Here is a 15,018-nt window from a genome sequence, read left to right on the forward strand (position 1 = left end):
TATTAGAGTTTCACGCTCTTCGTAATGGTTTCGCTAATTCTTACAACTAATTTTAATCGCTTTAGCGGCTTTTTTGCTTTTAGTAGCTATTTATTATCGCCATTAGCTTGTAACTTGTTAATAAGCGTTATACAAAAAGGGTGATATTCGAGCCCAGTTAACAACTCGTGCAAATACGAATAACACAACTCAAGATAAAAATTTCAAATTAATCGAAATAAAACGTGTAATGGATGCTAGCTAAGAGCATAAAAAATCGTTACTTATCCTCCCAGTGAAAAATTCAGTACGCTAAAATGCGAGATCAGCTGTTCGCCAATATGTTTATCACCTGGTTAAGCAATAACTTGGTAAAGTTCAAATTTTGCGTATATGCAACCTCGCACATTTTTATTGTACAACAACGTCTCACTGGTGAAATTACCGGTTGCGAATACGTAGTTATCGTTCGTAAGGCAGTTGTTATTTTTACATTTTCGTGCTTCCTCGTATCATTATACAAAGTGAAGTGATTTCGTATGCAAAAATAAATGGAAAATGTCAGGCAAAAGTTTTTAATACGAAGCTTTGTCTCCGAGGAAATTGAATTCGAAAATCCTGCGAGAGCACGCGCATTTCACTGGCAGGTAAAATCCGAAAATTTCCATTTTGACGAAGCTTTGTACGTAGACAGAAAATGGAATGATGAAATCAATCCATCGTATTATTCTTCCTATACATATATATATTATTATAAAACTTTGTTGATGGAAAATACCTCTGTACAAAATAGATGTACGTCGTTGACTCAATCGCGTAAACGATCTTTATGTATTTATATCGTATATTACAAAATGCAAATCAAAATAAGAACCGCGCAAACTTTTTCCGTATAACGAAGACTTTTACGTTTTCCCCTTAAACGCTTGTATATAAAATAACAAAAGTATCCATATTGTATTTGTTTATTTTAAAATTACGATATTACGACAAAGCACGAGAAATTAAATACCTTTGACATTTAAATTCTTAATTTATCTCAGACAAATAGTAATCGATAAGATTACACGTAGAAAATTAACAAACGCGAAAACCTTGCATACTCTGCTATACCCTGTTTTATCGAATTCTCTAATTGAATAACGTTCCTTCTAAAAATAAATTTCGACTGGTAAGTAGAGTTCTTAACGTACCAAAGTTTTGCAGTATCGTCTGGCATATCGTTATAATCGTTTGCTCGCAAATTATCGCTCGTATTACTTCCCCTATCGATATTATAATTAACGATAGTAGACCTCTGTTTCGCTTATCGTTTAATCGTATTATCTATTATATTTCTATATAAATCTTTTACCGAATATAACGTTGCCTAACAATAAGTTATCAATTTACGACACATTCGAATATTTTTCCTCGTGACTTTGATTATTACTTTATCATCTAACTCTCTCTCTCTCTCTCTCTCTCTCTCTCTCTCTCTTTCTTTTATCATGTACTAAAGTACAGCTTCTATTCTTCATGCAAGATAAATTAGCTGCATAAATCTATTCTAAACAATCATACGCATAAATCTATAAATATAGATAGCTCGTATTTAAACGTACAGTTGTGATATCTTCCCAAAACACTTTATTTATGAAAATAAATTATAATATAGATATACATATACGAAATTACGCGATTAGACGACGCGATAATAATTAATAACGGTATAATAATTTCACGTTACATTTTGTTATAAATAAACAATTATCATTGAGCTATTAGCGCGTTCGACAAAGGTCGCGTAGAATACGTAAAAATGGCACGATACAAGTCACGCTTAATTATGCGAATATCGTTTGTTAAAATATTCAAAGGAGCCGTGAGACTAAACCATGTTCTGGATCTTTTAAACCGACGATCATTAGCGACAAGAGCAAGTAGTTTCCGCCGGCCTACAACCATTGTTGCTGCTGGAGGCCGATAGAAACCCCTAACCTTATCGCTATACGTTTCCTCTTCGCTCTTCTTTTTTCTTTTCCTCCTTTATTTCATCCTCGTAACGGATAGAATCACAATGGAGATTCAGCTTCATATTTGCGCAAAATCCGATAATTAAGGCACGAATCGAAAAAGTAAGGGGCATTGCGCATAAACGTACGAATATTAAATATTTTAGTAAGTGATCGATACTCGTCGAGTTCTGCGAACTTGCTTCTTATCTGTGATAACGCTGACCCATGAAAATTATCGTATAAGAGTACGAAGGAAAAATAACGAAAAGATATGTTTCTAAGATTTATAATTGGATATAATTAAATTTGATCTTAAGAATACCTGGAATCGAAGCATCGAACTGTGTCGTATAATTAGAAATAGCATCGATAGATAACAATACCGAAGTTCCTCGATCTTTTCATTTACTCTGTTATTCGGATCATCGCGCAGCAACCTCCGAGCTTTCCAAATACTTTCGCCAAACGAACGAAGCCGTACGGTATAAAGACCGTTATGTCGCCTTCTTTCAATCAACTCACGAAAAGGACCATGAGCCACAATAGAGTCAAAGTAATATCCCTGGTATTGCTCGGTCGTTCGTAAGACTTCCCCTGAACGGTTCTTTGACACAGAAGATACCTAAGATTGGTTTACACTTACACACAGTCAAGATTCGGTAGTTTTAGTTCGTCTTTTAACGATTCCGATGAAACCGAGACTTGTACAGTTAATTAGAAAATAAATCGTCGTACATAAATATACCGGCCACCGAGGCAATTAAACATTTTCCATAGATTACGTTCGATCACTCGTGTAAAATAAATCTTATTTATTTATCATCGTTATTGTTATTACTTAACGTATTGTTTAATTGGATATCGTTCGTTAAATCGTCGAGACAGAAATACACAACGACAGACTTTTAAAGACGTAATTAACGAAGAACGGAAAGAGGAGAATTTGCTAATCGTATTGCTCGATCTAAATTTAAACTGGAATCTTCTGTTTCTAGGACAACTGATATATATCACTGTAACTGTCTAGTTGATTCGTGGATTTTCATTCCTAAATTTCATTTGTGGAACTCGTATCTTTAGAAAAATCAACATTCTACGTCGAACGTTCTACGTTCTTCGTTCTATTCCCTTTAACTTTTGTTCCGTAATAAATTATTTGCGCGTAAGCTTAACGCTCAGAACCGACACAATTAAAATACGTACGATGAACTTTTTTCTTTCTTTGCTAACGAACGAGAAAGCGTAAAGTATGATTATAACGTATGTAATTCACTACACAATTATTTACAAATATAAGAACTAATTAGAAATTACTTGTATGTAAAAATTATCTATACGCGTGGCACCTTGAGCGTCACGGTTGATAAGTAGAACGAACAGACGCTCGTTACTCGGAAACGAAATTAATAGGTTAAAATACGAAGCGTGTAATTGGTTATAAACTGATACGGTCTCGTCGACAACGCAGCTGTAACGTATAGCAACAGCTAATAAATAAATAGTAATAATTAACGAATATATCACTGGTAACGTATTTTTTAAGAGTATTTTCAGCGCGCGTTCTAAGAATTATTCAGATATTTTTAAATCGTCCAATCGTTTGTCATACAACATGCGCGATTGTTCACTGAATTTCTTGTCGCTTAATCGAATTATCATCGCCTATGAGCCAATTTGCTGGTAGATTTGCAGTTACGGATGAATACTTTGCTGCAGGGCAATTATATGCTAGAATCGTTCGTACATCGGGGACTTTATGGTCGAGGCCTGCTAGATTTCGTTGTAGCGATTCCGAATAACCTGACTGCACGAGAACGAAATACGTTTAACGACGCATTTTTATTTTTATTCCTTGCCGTTACTCCTGCCAATTCCTTCCAAACCCACGATATTTCATTCGGCCAATATATATCATTGTTATTAACTATTTTATATTTCAGAGTAACCGTCATATTTTATTTATAAACGATCGGAGAGCTCTAGCGCGAAAAACCAATTCACAGGCATCAAATTGAAGCGAAATGCAGAAAAGCGGGGAAAACGATAATAACTTTTTTTTTATGGATTATCAATTTCGTTTTAAACGAGAAGAACGTATCGGTAGATAATAATATGTTTTATTGCTTTTGATGTATTTCAAAACTCAAACGGTTCGATATTTTCACGATTACGCGTAATATCGTGATTAACGTTAACTCGCGATTAGTTTTAGCGTGTTATAAATTATCAAATTGAAAGAATAATAAACGTGACAAAGCATCCTATTCCAATTGTCTATGATTTAATTTTTCTGTATTCTACGTAAAGAAATAGAGAAACGGAAAGAGACGGATTGTCAGCTAATCGGATAGACGGATAGATTAGACTAGCTGTAAGATACGAATAGAAAATTATTATTCGCGGTAAGATCGATAAATGAATTTTTTTATTTTAAACTGAAATAAAATTTTAATTGAAATAAAACAAGTTAAATGGCACGTTAAAATGAATCGTGCAGCGAGAATCCAAGAAACATCAGAAAGAGATGGCGGAGAATCGATTATGCACGCGCTCTTTGGTTTCGATGCAAGTAGCTCATATCGGCGTTTCTTGCTTTAAAGTGGTCAAACGAAAGGAAAGGGTTGGTAATTTGAGTAGCTGTGTGGTATCTCCGGGCAACCTTTGGCCTCGTTCGCTGCTCGTATTCCATGGTTCGACGCTTTCGACGGAGGTCGAGGGATGTACGGATTTTATCGAGGAACTTGCTTGGCCAGATGCCAAATCGTACGTGTAAGTTCGCCGTGAAATCATCCGATCTCACAGTTCGTCTCTTTTCTTTTCACGTACTTCCGTCGTTCGACGCGTTCGAATAAGTATGGTAGGAAAACGGTGACTGATCCGGCAGCGCATCGTCGCGCGTCGTTATTCATCCTATCGATGTTCGTTATCTACTTCGATGCAACAAAATCGTTAAGAAAGCATCGGCTTTCAGAAACGCCACGCAAATCGTTTCGAACAGAGCGTTTTACGATGTATTGGAATTATATGGCCGAAAGATATATCCGAAGATAAATGCTTCGGAAGACTATACAATTTGACTGAATACAGATATCGCGCGATATCGAGCTTAGAATTGATTTAGGCTGAAACACAGTTTGATCTAGAACTGAATCGGAACTGAGATGGAACTGAGTTTGAATTGGAACAGAATCGAGCTAGAACCAATAGCGAACTGGTATAGGATCGGCGCTGAATTGATATTGCACCGATACTCGTCTGTTTGGGCAAATGTATTAGGATTTAAAGGCCTTTTTTCGCTGCGGACGAAAAGGATAAGTCAGAAAGATACTCGAAGATCGGATTTTCTCATCGAGCGAGTCAAGTTTCGATCGGGGCGCACGTACGAATTCGTTTAAAAATCATTTATAGCAACGTCGAATATTCCTTGGTCCAGAGATTATTTTTACTCGTACGTACTTTCTTTTTGCGTAATTTGCCTAAAGATATTTGATTTATTCGAGACAGCGATCTTCCTTGACGAACAAGCTCTTGCTTATATAAATCTAGAAATTGTTTCGTATATCGCCTAAACTTATACAGGGTTTATCGTTCGAAGAATCGATGATCGTCCTTCTTGTTAATGAATAATTCGAAGGGAAATTTTGTCAATATTTACCGTATCGTTCGTTATACTAAAATTCATATTTCCTTACGAAATAACAATAACGTTTCTTTATTTACTCGCGTTAAAAATGTTACAACATTTTACTTTTTATATTATATATGAAACAGAATCCCACGTACGTGTATTACATATGTGCCTCACGCAATAGATTTTATAAAGTGCAAAATCCGACAATTACCGAGCGAACGCGCTTTCCGTGTTTTTAAATGTAGGTCAGATATCGAATATTGGAAAAATGCATTCGAATGAAAAATTTGCTCACTCTGTTGTCTATTTCGGTATTTATATTTTGTGGGCGATACGTATTTCCGATGTTAAAGATATTAAAGAAAAGACACTCACCGGTGACCTCGATCGCTTAATTGGCATTAAGGTAATCGATGGAAAAACGAAACCGTCGAAATTTTCGAACCACGATATTTCTTTTACTTTTCGTTATTTCGTTCTAGTTTTATTTCTCTATCGTTTCAGCCGTGTTTTACACGCGACAGATTTTAGCGAATTTTCTGTTTTGCTCTTTCAGTTTCCGTGTTTGCGCGGAACACTCAAGTGGTCTGTTAATATCGAATCGTGCCGAGATCCTAGTTTATATCCATACGAGTGAAAAACTTTGTTCGTAGATTTTTCGGACGGGCAACTTATTAATAGAAAGCAAATGAAACACGTAGAGCACATATGCAATTATCTCTTCTAATCGAAGCACAAAGCTCGATTATGTAACCACAAATCTTTATTGCTGCGTAAGTTCTCGAAATAGAACGGAAATAGAGGAATTATACCGTGGAGACAGAAATATCCGTTACAAAGCACTAGGTTGGAAAATTTGTAATCCGACCAAGCAAGTAACAAGTAAACTAGAAATTTTATTTCGATAATTGTTTGAACAAAAGTTTATCTCGATGATGCCAAGTCCTGCTGTATACCGATCTATATTGCAATTTTTATTGGAAATGTACGTAATACATTTCGATATTGAGATAAACTTGGATACTTTGGAATCCACGAACCTTTCGATCGACGCGTTCCAGTTACACCTTCTTTCTCGTCGTACAACGACGCGCAAAGAGAACGAACGAGCTTATTTTCGCTTGTAAAGCTTAATTCGTAAAGGTAGCAGCGTATGACGCGATATAATAGGAGCCGATCGAGGCTCTGTCTTGGCTTCGAAACTCGACTTTGTCGTTAGAATTACCGTAACGTTTTATGCAAAAGTTTCAAGGTTCGCCTCGTCTCGTCCTTTTCATGGTGGCAGCGGCAATTTGCTCCGCGGCTTGTGGTAATTACAGAGGAATAAAATTTAATGGGTTACCTTGGACTCGAATGCGATGACTTCCCGCAATTCCCGCAAAAAAGCTCCAAAGAACGGCACCACTGGACATTCTGGCATTGCCAAGGAGCGAGCAAGCGCGAACTCATACTCGGCAGACAAAAGGGCGGAGGATAGATTTTCCAAAACTGGTACTGGGTCGTTCACACTTTGCCAAAAGGGCTTTAGCTTGTGGCACCTGTAAGAAAGCGTTTCGTATTCCATTATAAAACTGAAATTATAAAACAGACACGATATATCCGTTATAAAACAGACAAAACGAGAAGAAAACCCTGTATACCCTGTATAATAGTCGATCGTTAATATCGCTTAATTTCGAGAGTTTTATCGTGTATCGTGCGTGTTTCGCGACGTAGTAGGTGGCTCTATCTGCTAAAATTTCAACTATTCGGTTAATCGCATAGTTTCCGAAAGTAAAACTCAAGTGCGAGCATATAACGCCAGGTAAATTATAAGTATACGACCGCATCGAGGACAATGGTCGTGTGTAGGACGATGGTCGAGCAGCAGCTTTTATCTTCTTTTCGTTCGCGGTTGCGAAGGTTGGTGGTTTTACGATGTCGCCAATAAAAGCTAGTTTATTTTTTCATTCGCTCTTTCAAAGCGACCACAAGAGCACGATTCGATGGCGCAGCTTGTCCCCTTGGTTATAAATTTGTACGAAAGCTCGACATTTTTGATAACTAATTCGGGAAAGTTGTAGCTGAATTTACCTGCATCCGGGTAATGATTTAATTCCTTGCGCTATACGGTCGTCGCCGATGTAACGATACATTTCCATTTTTTCCTCGTCTCGTTAACTCGTAAGTCACCTTTGTCCCGACGTTTCGTTCGACCAATAAAACGAACTAGTAGCAAGTAATTTAATTAAAAAGTTGCTTCGAACGTGTACGCGTACGTAGCTATACGCACACGCGTTTCATATTTTACATTTTTCAACATGGATATAACTTTAAGATAGCGTCTATGAGATTTCAACAGTGTTTGTTTTTATGACAGTTCCGTAAATATTCGCCGTGAGGTATGATATATGTACAAGTACCATTGTACATCAAACTCGAGCACTACTATTGCTACTACTACTAGCTTTTAAACGAAGCACCGTATTTCACAACATGTACTATTCTTTTTTTATTTGCTTAACGTCTCGTGCACTTTACCATAGCGTCTATTGTCTACGTAACGAAATGACTATCGTCGTACCGGTTACGAATCGATTCTTATTTCCAAGATAACCGAAAGCCTTCGGCCGTATACGATAATTATAAACGTATTCGTTACGAATAATGGTAAAAATTTATGTGTATAAATGATAAAGCCTTCCCTGTTTTTCTTTAAAACATGAATGTGCCTCGTATAAAATATACAAATTTTTTTAACGCAAAAATTGTTTTCACTCACGATACGCATTTTCTATGATGAAAGCGCACTTTACGTTCCTCTATCGAAACCGCAAATTTTTGCGTTACTTCTGCGAAATGTAGATGATAAATAGGTTTTATACGTGATGATAAATTCGCGGATTAAGCATCGTACCAATATCTACATATTTAGAAATGCGAAATTGAATGGAGATTCGTCGACTAAGAAGTAAGAGTAACAAATTAGACAAGAGTCCGTTTGATTTTAGATAGAAGCGGGAAAAGAGACAAAATAGTGGAAGCGCGCAAAGACGATGGAAAAAAGTATCGAGAAAGGAAAATCGGAAGAAGGTCCATTTACAGTCGTGCGAGTGTGAATGCCATATGCGAAAGTATTCCGACATTGCGTAAGACGGAAGGAAAGATCTTTGAAGGTGGAAAGACGAAACAGCGGACCTCTAACGACGAATAAAAGTTTACGAAAAGAAGGGTGAACCAGCGAGTACGCGATGCCCTCGTAAATTTTACAAAAAGGACGCATTATGTCGTGGCGAGTGAAACGCTGGTCGAAAAGATTTTCCAAGGTCGACGAAACTTTGCCAGAATCTTCGATATAATCGCGAGTCGAGTCTCATTTTCGCGAATCGAGCAAAGGTTAAGGAGAATATTAAAAACTTTCTAAATCGATATCGTTGAACCAGAGGAGACTGACAAGTTTTGCCAATCTTGAACCAAAGCAGCTTTCTGCTGGGATAGCGATTAACGCTTAAAACGTAAGTTTAAATAGCGTTTTACTCGAGTTGCTAAGACCAAGGATTATAGGGTGCCTTCGGGACGCCTATTATTTCAATAGACCGGGGTTAATCGATACGAAGGCTTATCGAGGCTAGACGCGTCTTGCTCGCTGCTACAGTGTTACCAAGTTTCCAGAAATGACTTCGAATTAGGTGAAATCAAATTCGAAGTTAAGCTAATTAGCTTATATTAAATCGAAAAACGAAGCTGGAAAGAAAAATAAAGGACTTAAATTCTCGCGTTATGTTTCAACGATAACCTAATTTTATTCCAATACGTGGGAAATTTAAGCTTTAGCGGATGTCGTGATCGTCGATGTTTCGCGTTGTACACTTTAATTAATTATATCCATCTACTATGCACTTACGTTTAACAACCGAAGTAAGAGAAACAGAGAACAAGAGATGTACGGATAACTTACTTGAGACCGGCGACAATTTCCATGGCTGAGTTAAAGTTTCCGGTATTCCAACAGGTCTGAGCTACTCGTAGGAGACAGGACAATACCGCCTGCCTTTCTTCTAACGTTGCGCCACTTGTGATCGCGTGAGTAACCCATGAGCTTACCTAAAGTTCCAAAATATCGATAATTATGCGAGTTGCCGAACGTACTTGATACGATTATTAACTTTGTTCGTTATGAACACGTTTCTTTACACGCTGACTCGAAAATCACAGGACATCTAGTCTTAATAGAAATTCTACCTTCTACGAAGTTTTCAACGATCTTCTTAATGTACTTGATGAACAGATAGCAGTAGTATATATATACAATATCTATGTCGAATATATGTATGTATAACAACGATCTGCCTATTTTCTCATCACGATACCTAGATAAATGAAATTAAATAAATAATTGGCAAGCACTTTACGGCTATCGACTTCGATTAACGCGCCGTTGTACGCAAACACTCGGTGGCTATCGAGTTGAGTCGTCGTTCGTGCCGAAAGAAGATGAATCACCGAGAATCGTAAATAATTAAATTTCTTTCGCTCGAACGTAGCAATGGAACGAAAGTCCACGCGTCCACGTAACCGAAAGCGTAATACTTAACGAGAGAAGGTGAACGCGACGATAGGAAATGCGAAGAAGGAGAACAGCTCCGAATGGGAAATCTATGCCGCGTAACAACGTGTAATAATTCTATTCCAACGAACGTGCTCGATACGATGTTGTTTCAACGAAACGACGTCTTAATCCTATTCTGATAATTCTATTTCTTTCGATTCCCTGCTCTCTCCCGCATTTTATTCGTTTCCCTTTTCTTTAAACGATTCTACAGAAACTTTTTCTTCGCGTAGACGTTTCGTTTAGTTTATCGAAGGATATTTCGAAAAATTACCTCGTTAAAACGTTTGATGAGCGTTCGAACGGAAGAAAAGAGGTTGGAAACAGGCCAGTTAGACTCTTCCTCGGTCTGGGTCGAGCTGTTCGTGGTGCTGGGATTGCAATAGCTGCGACTCGGCGACGGGGGTGGCCTGGCAGGTGATTTCGCGTTCTGATCTTGTGCCACGTGCCTGAGGTACTCTTCCGGTGGTATCTGATAGAACAGCTGGTATTCGGTCTCCGTCAACCTGAGCGCCACCTCCTCGGGGAAGTGCAGCAGCTTGTGCAGATCCTCCAGCTCCTCAGAGCTCCGAGGCGGCTGCGGCTGCGGCCGCTTCTCCAGCTCTGATCAAACATCGTATAATACGTTCGTTTTAATATTCCTCCGTATAAAATGTTATACGAGCAGATTCGCTTCAAGTTTTTCAAGAAATCGATTTCTTCGATTATCCCTTCTTTGAAACTCACGAGGGACTGACGACATAGGAACAACAACCTTGGAAATTGCTGTTTTCATCGAGCAAAATTCTTTTCTCCCCGTCTTCTCGCTTTCCAATAGCGTAGTAATTAGGGTAATTAAATTTGGTTCTCACGGATGTTGAGTCGCATCGTTACGAGGGGGAACAAGGATTAAAAAGCGAAAACAGCTTGATTACAGGATCGTCGTCGTTATAATTTTCTAACTTTTTAATTTCATTGAAACGAAACCTTTTCTTTTCGTCGAATTTCTTACGGATTATATCGTTTGCACGATCGTTTTAGCTCTTGCAAAATAATCGATAAATTCGAACTTTACTTGTACGATAAAACTGTACAGCGATACGTCTCGGTGGTAAACGAAGCCCAGGAACGTGACGAGTCCAGCACGAGGCATACTCCCCCTCTTTGCGACCGAAGGGCGAAAAAGAAATTGGCCGTATGCAAGAAGTTGCCAATTTCTCGAGCGACCGATCGTAAACGTATAAACTTGGCGATCGATTTTCATTATCATCTTACTACGTTTTACGTTGATCGCGATATCTATGAAAATATTGCAAAAACAACGAGTATAAATTGTTCGTTCAAAGGTTTCTATCGGAGGAAGAGTGGAAAGTATACGTCGGTACAATATTATAAGGCGTTATTTCAAATATGCCGACAATTTAAAATCTGTCCTAGTTCTGTCAAAAATAATTAAGATTGGCGCGACTCGTTGAGCCAGGCGTGTACCAGCATAATACGTGTACACGAGGGCTCAGAAAATGTGCAAGTGGCATCCATTTGCGGTGACAAGAACGAGCACTTGGATAATTCGACGCATCCGGAGTATGTATTACGAGTCGTCTTGTTATTAAAGCGATTCGTGACGTTGTCTATTTATAACGGATTTAAGCGTATTGCAACGGACAACTTGATGTAAAATACGAATAAAGTATAAATTACTCTTTGTTCGCGAATATCGAGCAAATTAAGTTATAGGAGCGAGTAACTCTAGTTTCCACTTGCAATTTTTAAACTAAAAGATCGTAGCATATTATCTAATTATTTCGTTGCATATCGCAGATACGTAGATACGTATGTGATAATATTCGTATGAAATAGAACCGTATCATATTTGAACGCACATATTTAGCTCAAACATTTCAGAAATGGCCATTAATTACATTACACTAACGAATATACGAATATCTGCATCGAAGATCTCTTCCGCTATAGCACAGTTGTTCAAAGCTACGCGTTTGTAGCATTTGGCTATCTAAATATCTGGCTATCTAAATATTTCGTGAAATTTCGTTTAGATAAAAGAACACGACGAAGCGTTTTCGAAAAATTAATCCAACACTTGGAGAATTTAAGCTACTTTGTAGCTACTATAGCGTAGTGTTTCTTACAAAGTAATTAATTTTAGCGAGAGCACATAACGTTTAACTTTCACAGATCTATAGTACGTTAAGTTCCGGACCTTGAAACTCAATGATATCGTAGGTAGTTGAAAACTACCCGTCTTAATCTAGCTTTAGTACGAAGAATTTACACGAAAATCGTATGCTATGAGCTAAAGACGTTGATCAGATGTACGATATACACGTGAACGATTCGGGATGCATTTTCTTTCAAAACACATCCCTTCTGTTCTAATTACCAGTTTATGGTATACTACACGTACGTGTACAGCTGTAGATTACAGGTATAGCAAGATACATTTTCCATTCTTTTTTTCCGCGATTCAGCAAATTTGAATAACGCTCCGTCTATGAATCGTGGAACGTCATTTATAAAACACATTAGCATAAATGGGATGCGAAATTATGCGATGCGATAGTTAGGACGCAAAGGCTACCAAACGTATAATTCCATGACTCTAATAATCAGTACGCCATAATCAGTCACATTTCTGTCTATGTTGCGAAAGAATTTCGTTAAAATCAATTTCCTTCGTATCCCACAGGAATATTTTACTGCTGTAATCAAAGTATCACCTCATAAAACGATGAAATCGACCGAACAGGTGCAAGCAAATATGATTAACGATTTACATCGTGGCACAACATCGGAATGGAATTGCGCGCGATGAAAATTTGTGTCCCGATGGAGCATTCAAACGTTTCCGAGCGAAACATACAAAAAGACGAAAAAAGAGTAAAAAAAAAAAAAAAAAAGAGAGAGAAAGGAGAAACAAACGTTTTCAAGCGAAATCCGTTTGGTTGCGGGCGGCATGAAAATTTCATTTGTTTTCGCATCCCTGCGGACCAAAGCATATTGAACGAACAAAATCATAGCGGGTGACGGTGCAAACTTGACCTCGATTAAATTATTATGCTCGAAGGAGACGTCCCTTCGTACAGCAAAATTTATATCTTGCCTGCCGAAGAAGGAAACGCTGTATCCTGTACACGTCGCATTGTCTCGCTACGAAACAGAGACTCGGATAAAAAGAGAGAAACGATGCGAGAAGGAAATATTATAAAGAAACGGACGAAGGAAGCTACGTTGGAAAATTGTCTAAGAAATATGCGTGCGAAAGTGTGTAAAGAGTCAGAATTATACGTTAGTTTGGCAGAGGAGCGCCTCAAACATCTAAGGCGCGATGTAAGACGAGGTATTGGATTTTCAATATACTGTTAGCTCTCGGCTTAATTATCGGCTAAAATGCACTTGTATCGTTGGAACCGTAAGTATAAAAGAGCAACGCAGAATATATCAGCGTGTTCTTCCGATTTTTTCAAAACTTGACTCGCATCTACTTTTTTGCAGCGCTTGTTAACGATCAAGACGTTGCGTAGACAGAAGATGTACCTTGAAGAATCGTTTCAAAATGTGATTATATCTTCGGACCAACCTTATCAGGTGATGATTCGGCCACGTGGGGTGGAGGAAGCGGAAGTGGCTGTACTATTCGTCGTTGACGGTGATGAAAACGGCTCTTCCACCCACGGCCACGGGTGGAATCGCCACTGTTCACCGTTGAAATCAGCCCGACGACCACGATGGGTAATCCCCACGTAGTTTTGCAGCCTGCATCAAGACGGCTCCATTGACCTCTACTTAACAGGATCACTAGGATCAGCTTTCGTCTTTCTCCTATTCTTTTCCGTGTCTTTCTTGTATTTTAACAACCACCACGTCCCTTAGTTGGCCTAGAAATCAGAAAGAGAAAATCTCTGGGTAATTCAAACGCACTATTAAACCGCTAAAAGAAGGAGGATACCGGCAAGTAAAGACGAGAGAAAGAAGGCAGAGGGTGAAGCTAGAGAAACGTACGTTCGAATAAATTTATTTCTAGATGATACGAGTTAATGTAATTTTCTATAATATCCGAATGTAAGATGACGAAATGTGCTAGCTGCGTCGAACGTTTGAAATTTCTTCTGTACCAAATAATAGGCTATATAGCTAAAACTGGCCAAAATTTTGTACAGGCGATACGAAGATACGATTGGAAAACGACGATATTCTTATCGCGAATCGTTTCGCATTACTGACGAAATTGTAAAGATACGTAAACTATCGCGCTAATTTTTTCCATCGAATTATTCAAGCAATTTATCGTTTCTAAATTCCAATTAATATAATATAGAATAATCGTGGTAGATATTAGTTAATTAATACACGGATATACCGAGTTGATGTTTCCAATGTATTTAAATCGACGTTTCGCACGGTATAACGAGACAAAGCGTTATTGTCTGCGCGTTACGTAGCCCATACGATATCGTAGCTGCATTACTCCAATAAATCCAATACGTATCAATATCAATTAAATTATCTTCGCCACTCGTTCGTTTTCTTCGATTCAACGGATATTCGATCGATATTCCAATGTTTCGTCGTTTCTTTATCGACAAGAGGATTCGTTTCTGGTCAAAAGTGTGCGCGTGTGATCGTCGCACAAAGGATTCGTTGGTATATTCGGGCAATGCCAAAAGGAACTTCCAGAAAGCGCAGCCACTCGTTGCAGAGATAGCTACGAACTGTCGTCAACGGTATACAGCGGCGAATCCAACGACTCTCAGAGGAACAATGTTAATTTCTGTTTCGTCCTTCTTTCTGGATTAAACGTCAACTGTTACGGCACGAGTACCTTT

General features: G+C 38.2%; 2 protein-coding genes across 3 annotated transcripts in view; one reads left to right on the plus strand and one right to left on the minus strand.

Annotated features, from left to right (window-relative positions):
• LOC132909575 (small ribosomal subunit protein uS10m) overlaps positions 1–15,018 on the plus strand; it is a 262,722-nt gene that overhangs the window by 83,318 nt on the left and 164,386 nt on the right. The window lies entirely within an intron of this gene.
• The window catches only part of LOC132909518 (1-phosphatidylinositol 4,5-bisphosphate phosphodiesterase epsilon-1-like), a 125,317-nt gene that overhangs the window by 25,570 nt on the left and 84,729 nt on the right, over positions 1–15,018 (minus strand). For both annotated transcript variants that reach the window (XM_060964388.1, XM_060964387.1), the window contains exons 4-7: positions 13,773–14,070; positions 10,470–10,798; positions 9,545–9,690; positions 6,950–7,145 (exon numbers count right to left, since the gene is read on the minus strand). In XM_060964388.1, coding sequence (XP_060820371.1) covers positions 6,950–7,145; positions 9,545–9,567 — 219 coding nt within the window. In that variant the 5' untranslated portion in view covers positions 9,568–9,690; positions 10,470–10,798; positions 13,773–14,070. The remainder of the gene's footprint in view (positions 1–6,949; positions 7,146–9,544; positions 9,691–10,469; positions 10,799–13,772; positions 14,071–15,018) is intronic.

This window comes from Bombus pascuorum, chromosome 8 (assembly GCF_905332965.1).
Source record: "Bombus pascuorum chromosome 8, iyBomPasc1.1, whole genome shotgun sequence".
NCBI lineage: Eukaryota > Metazoa > Arthropoda > Insecta > Hymenoptera > Apidae > Bombus > Bombus pascuorum.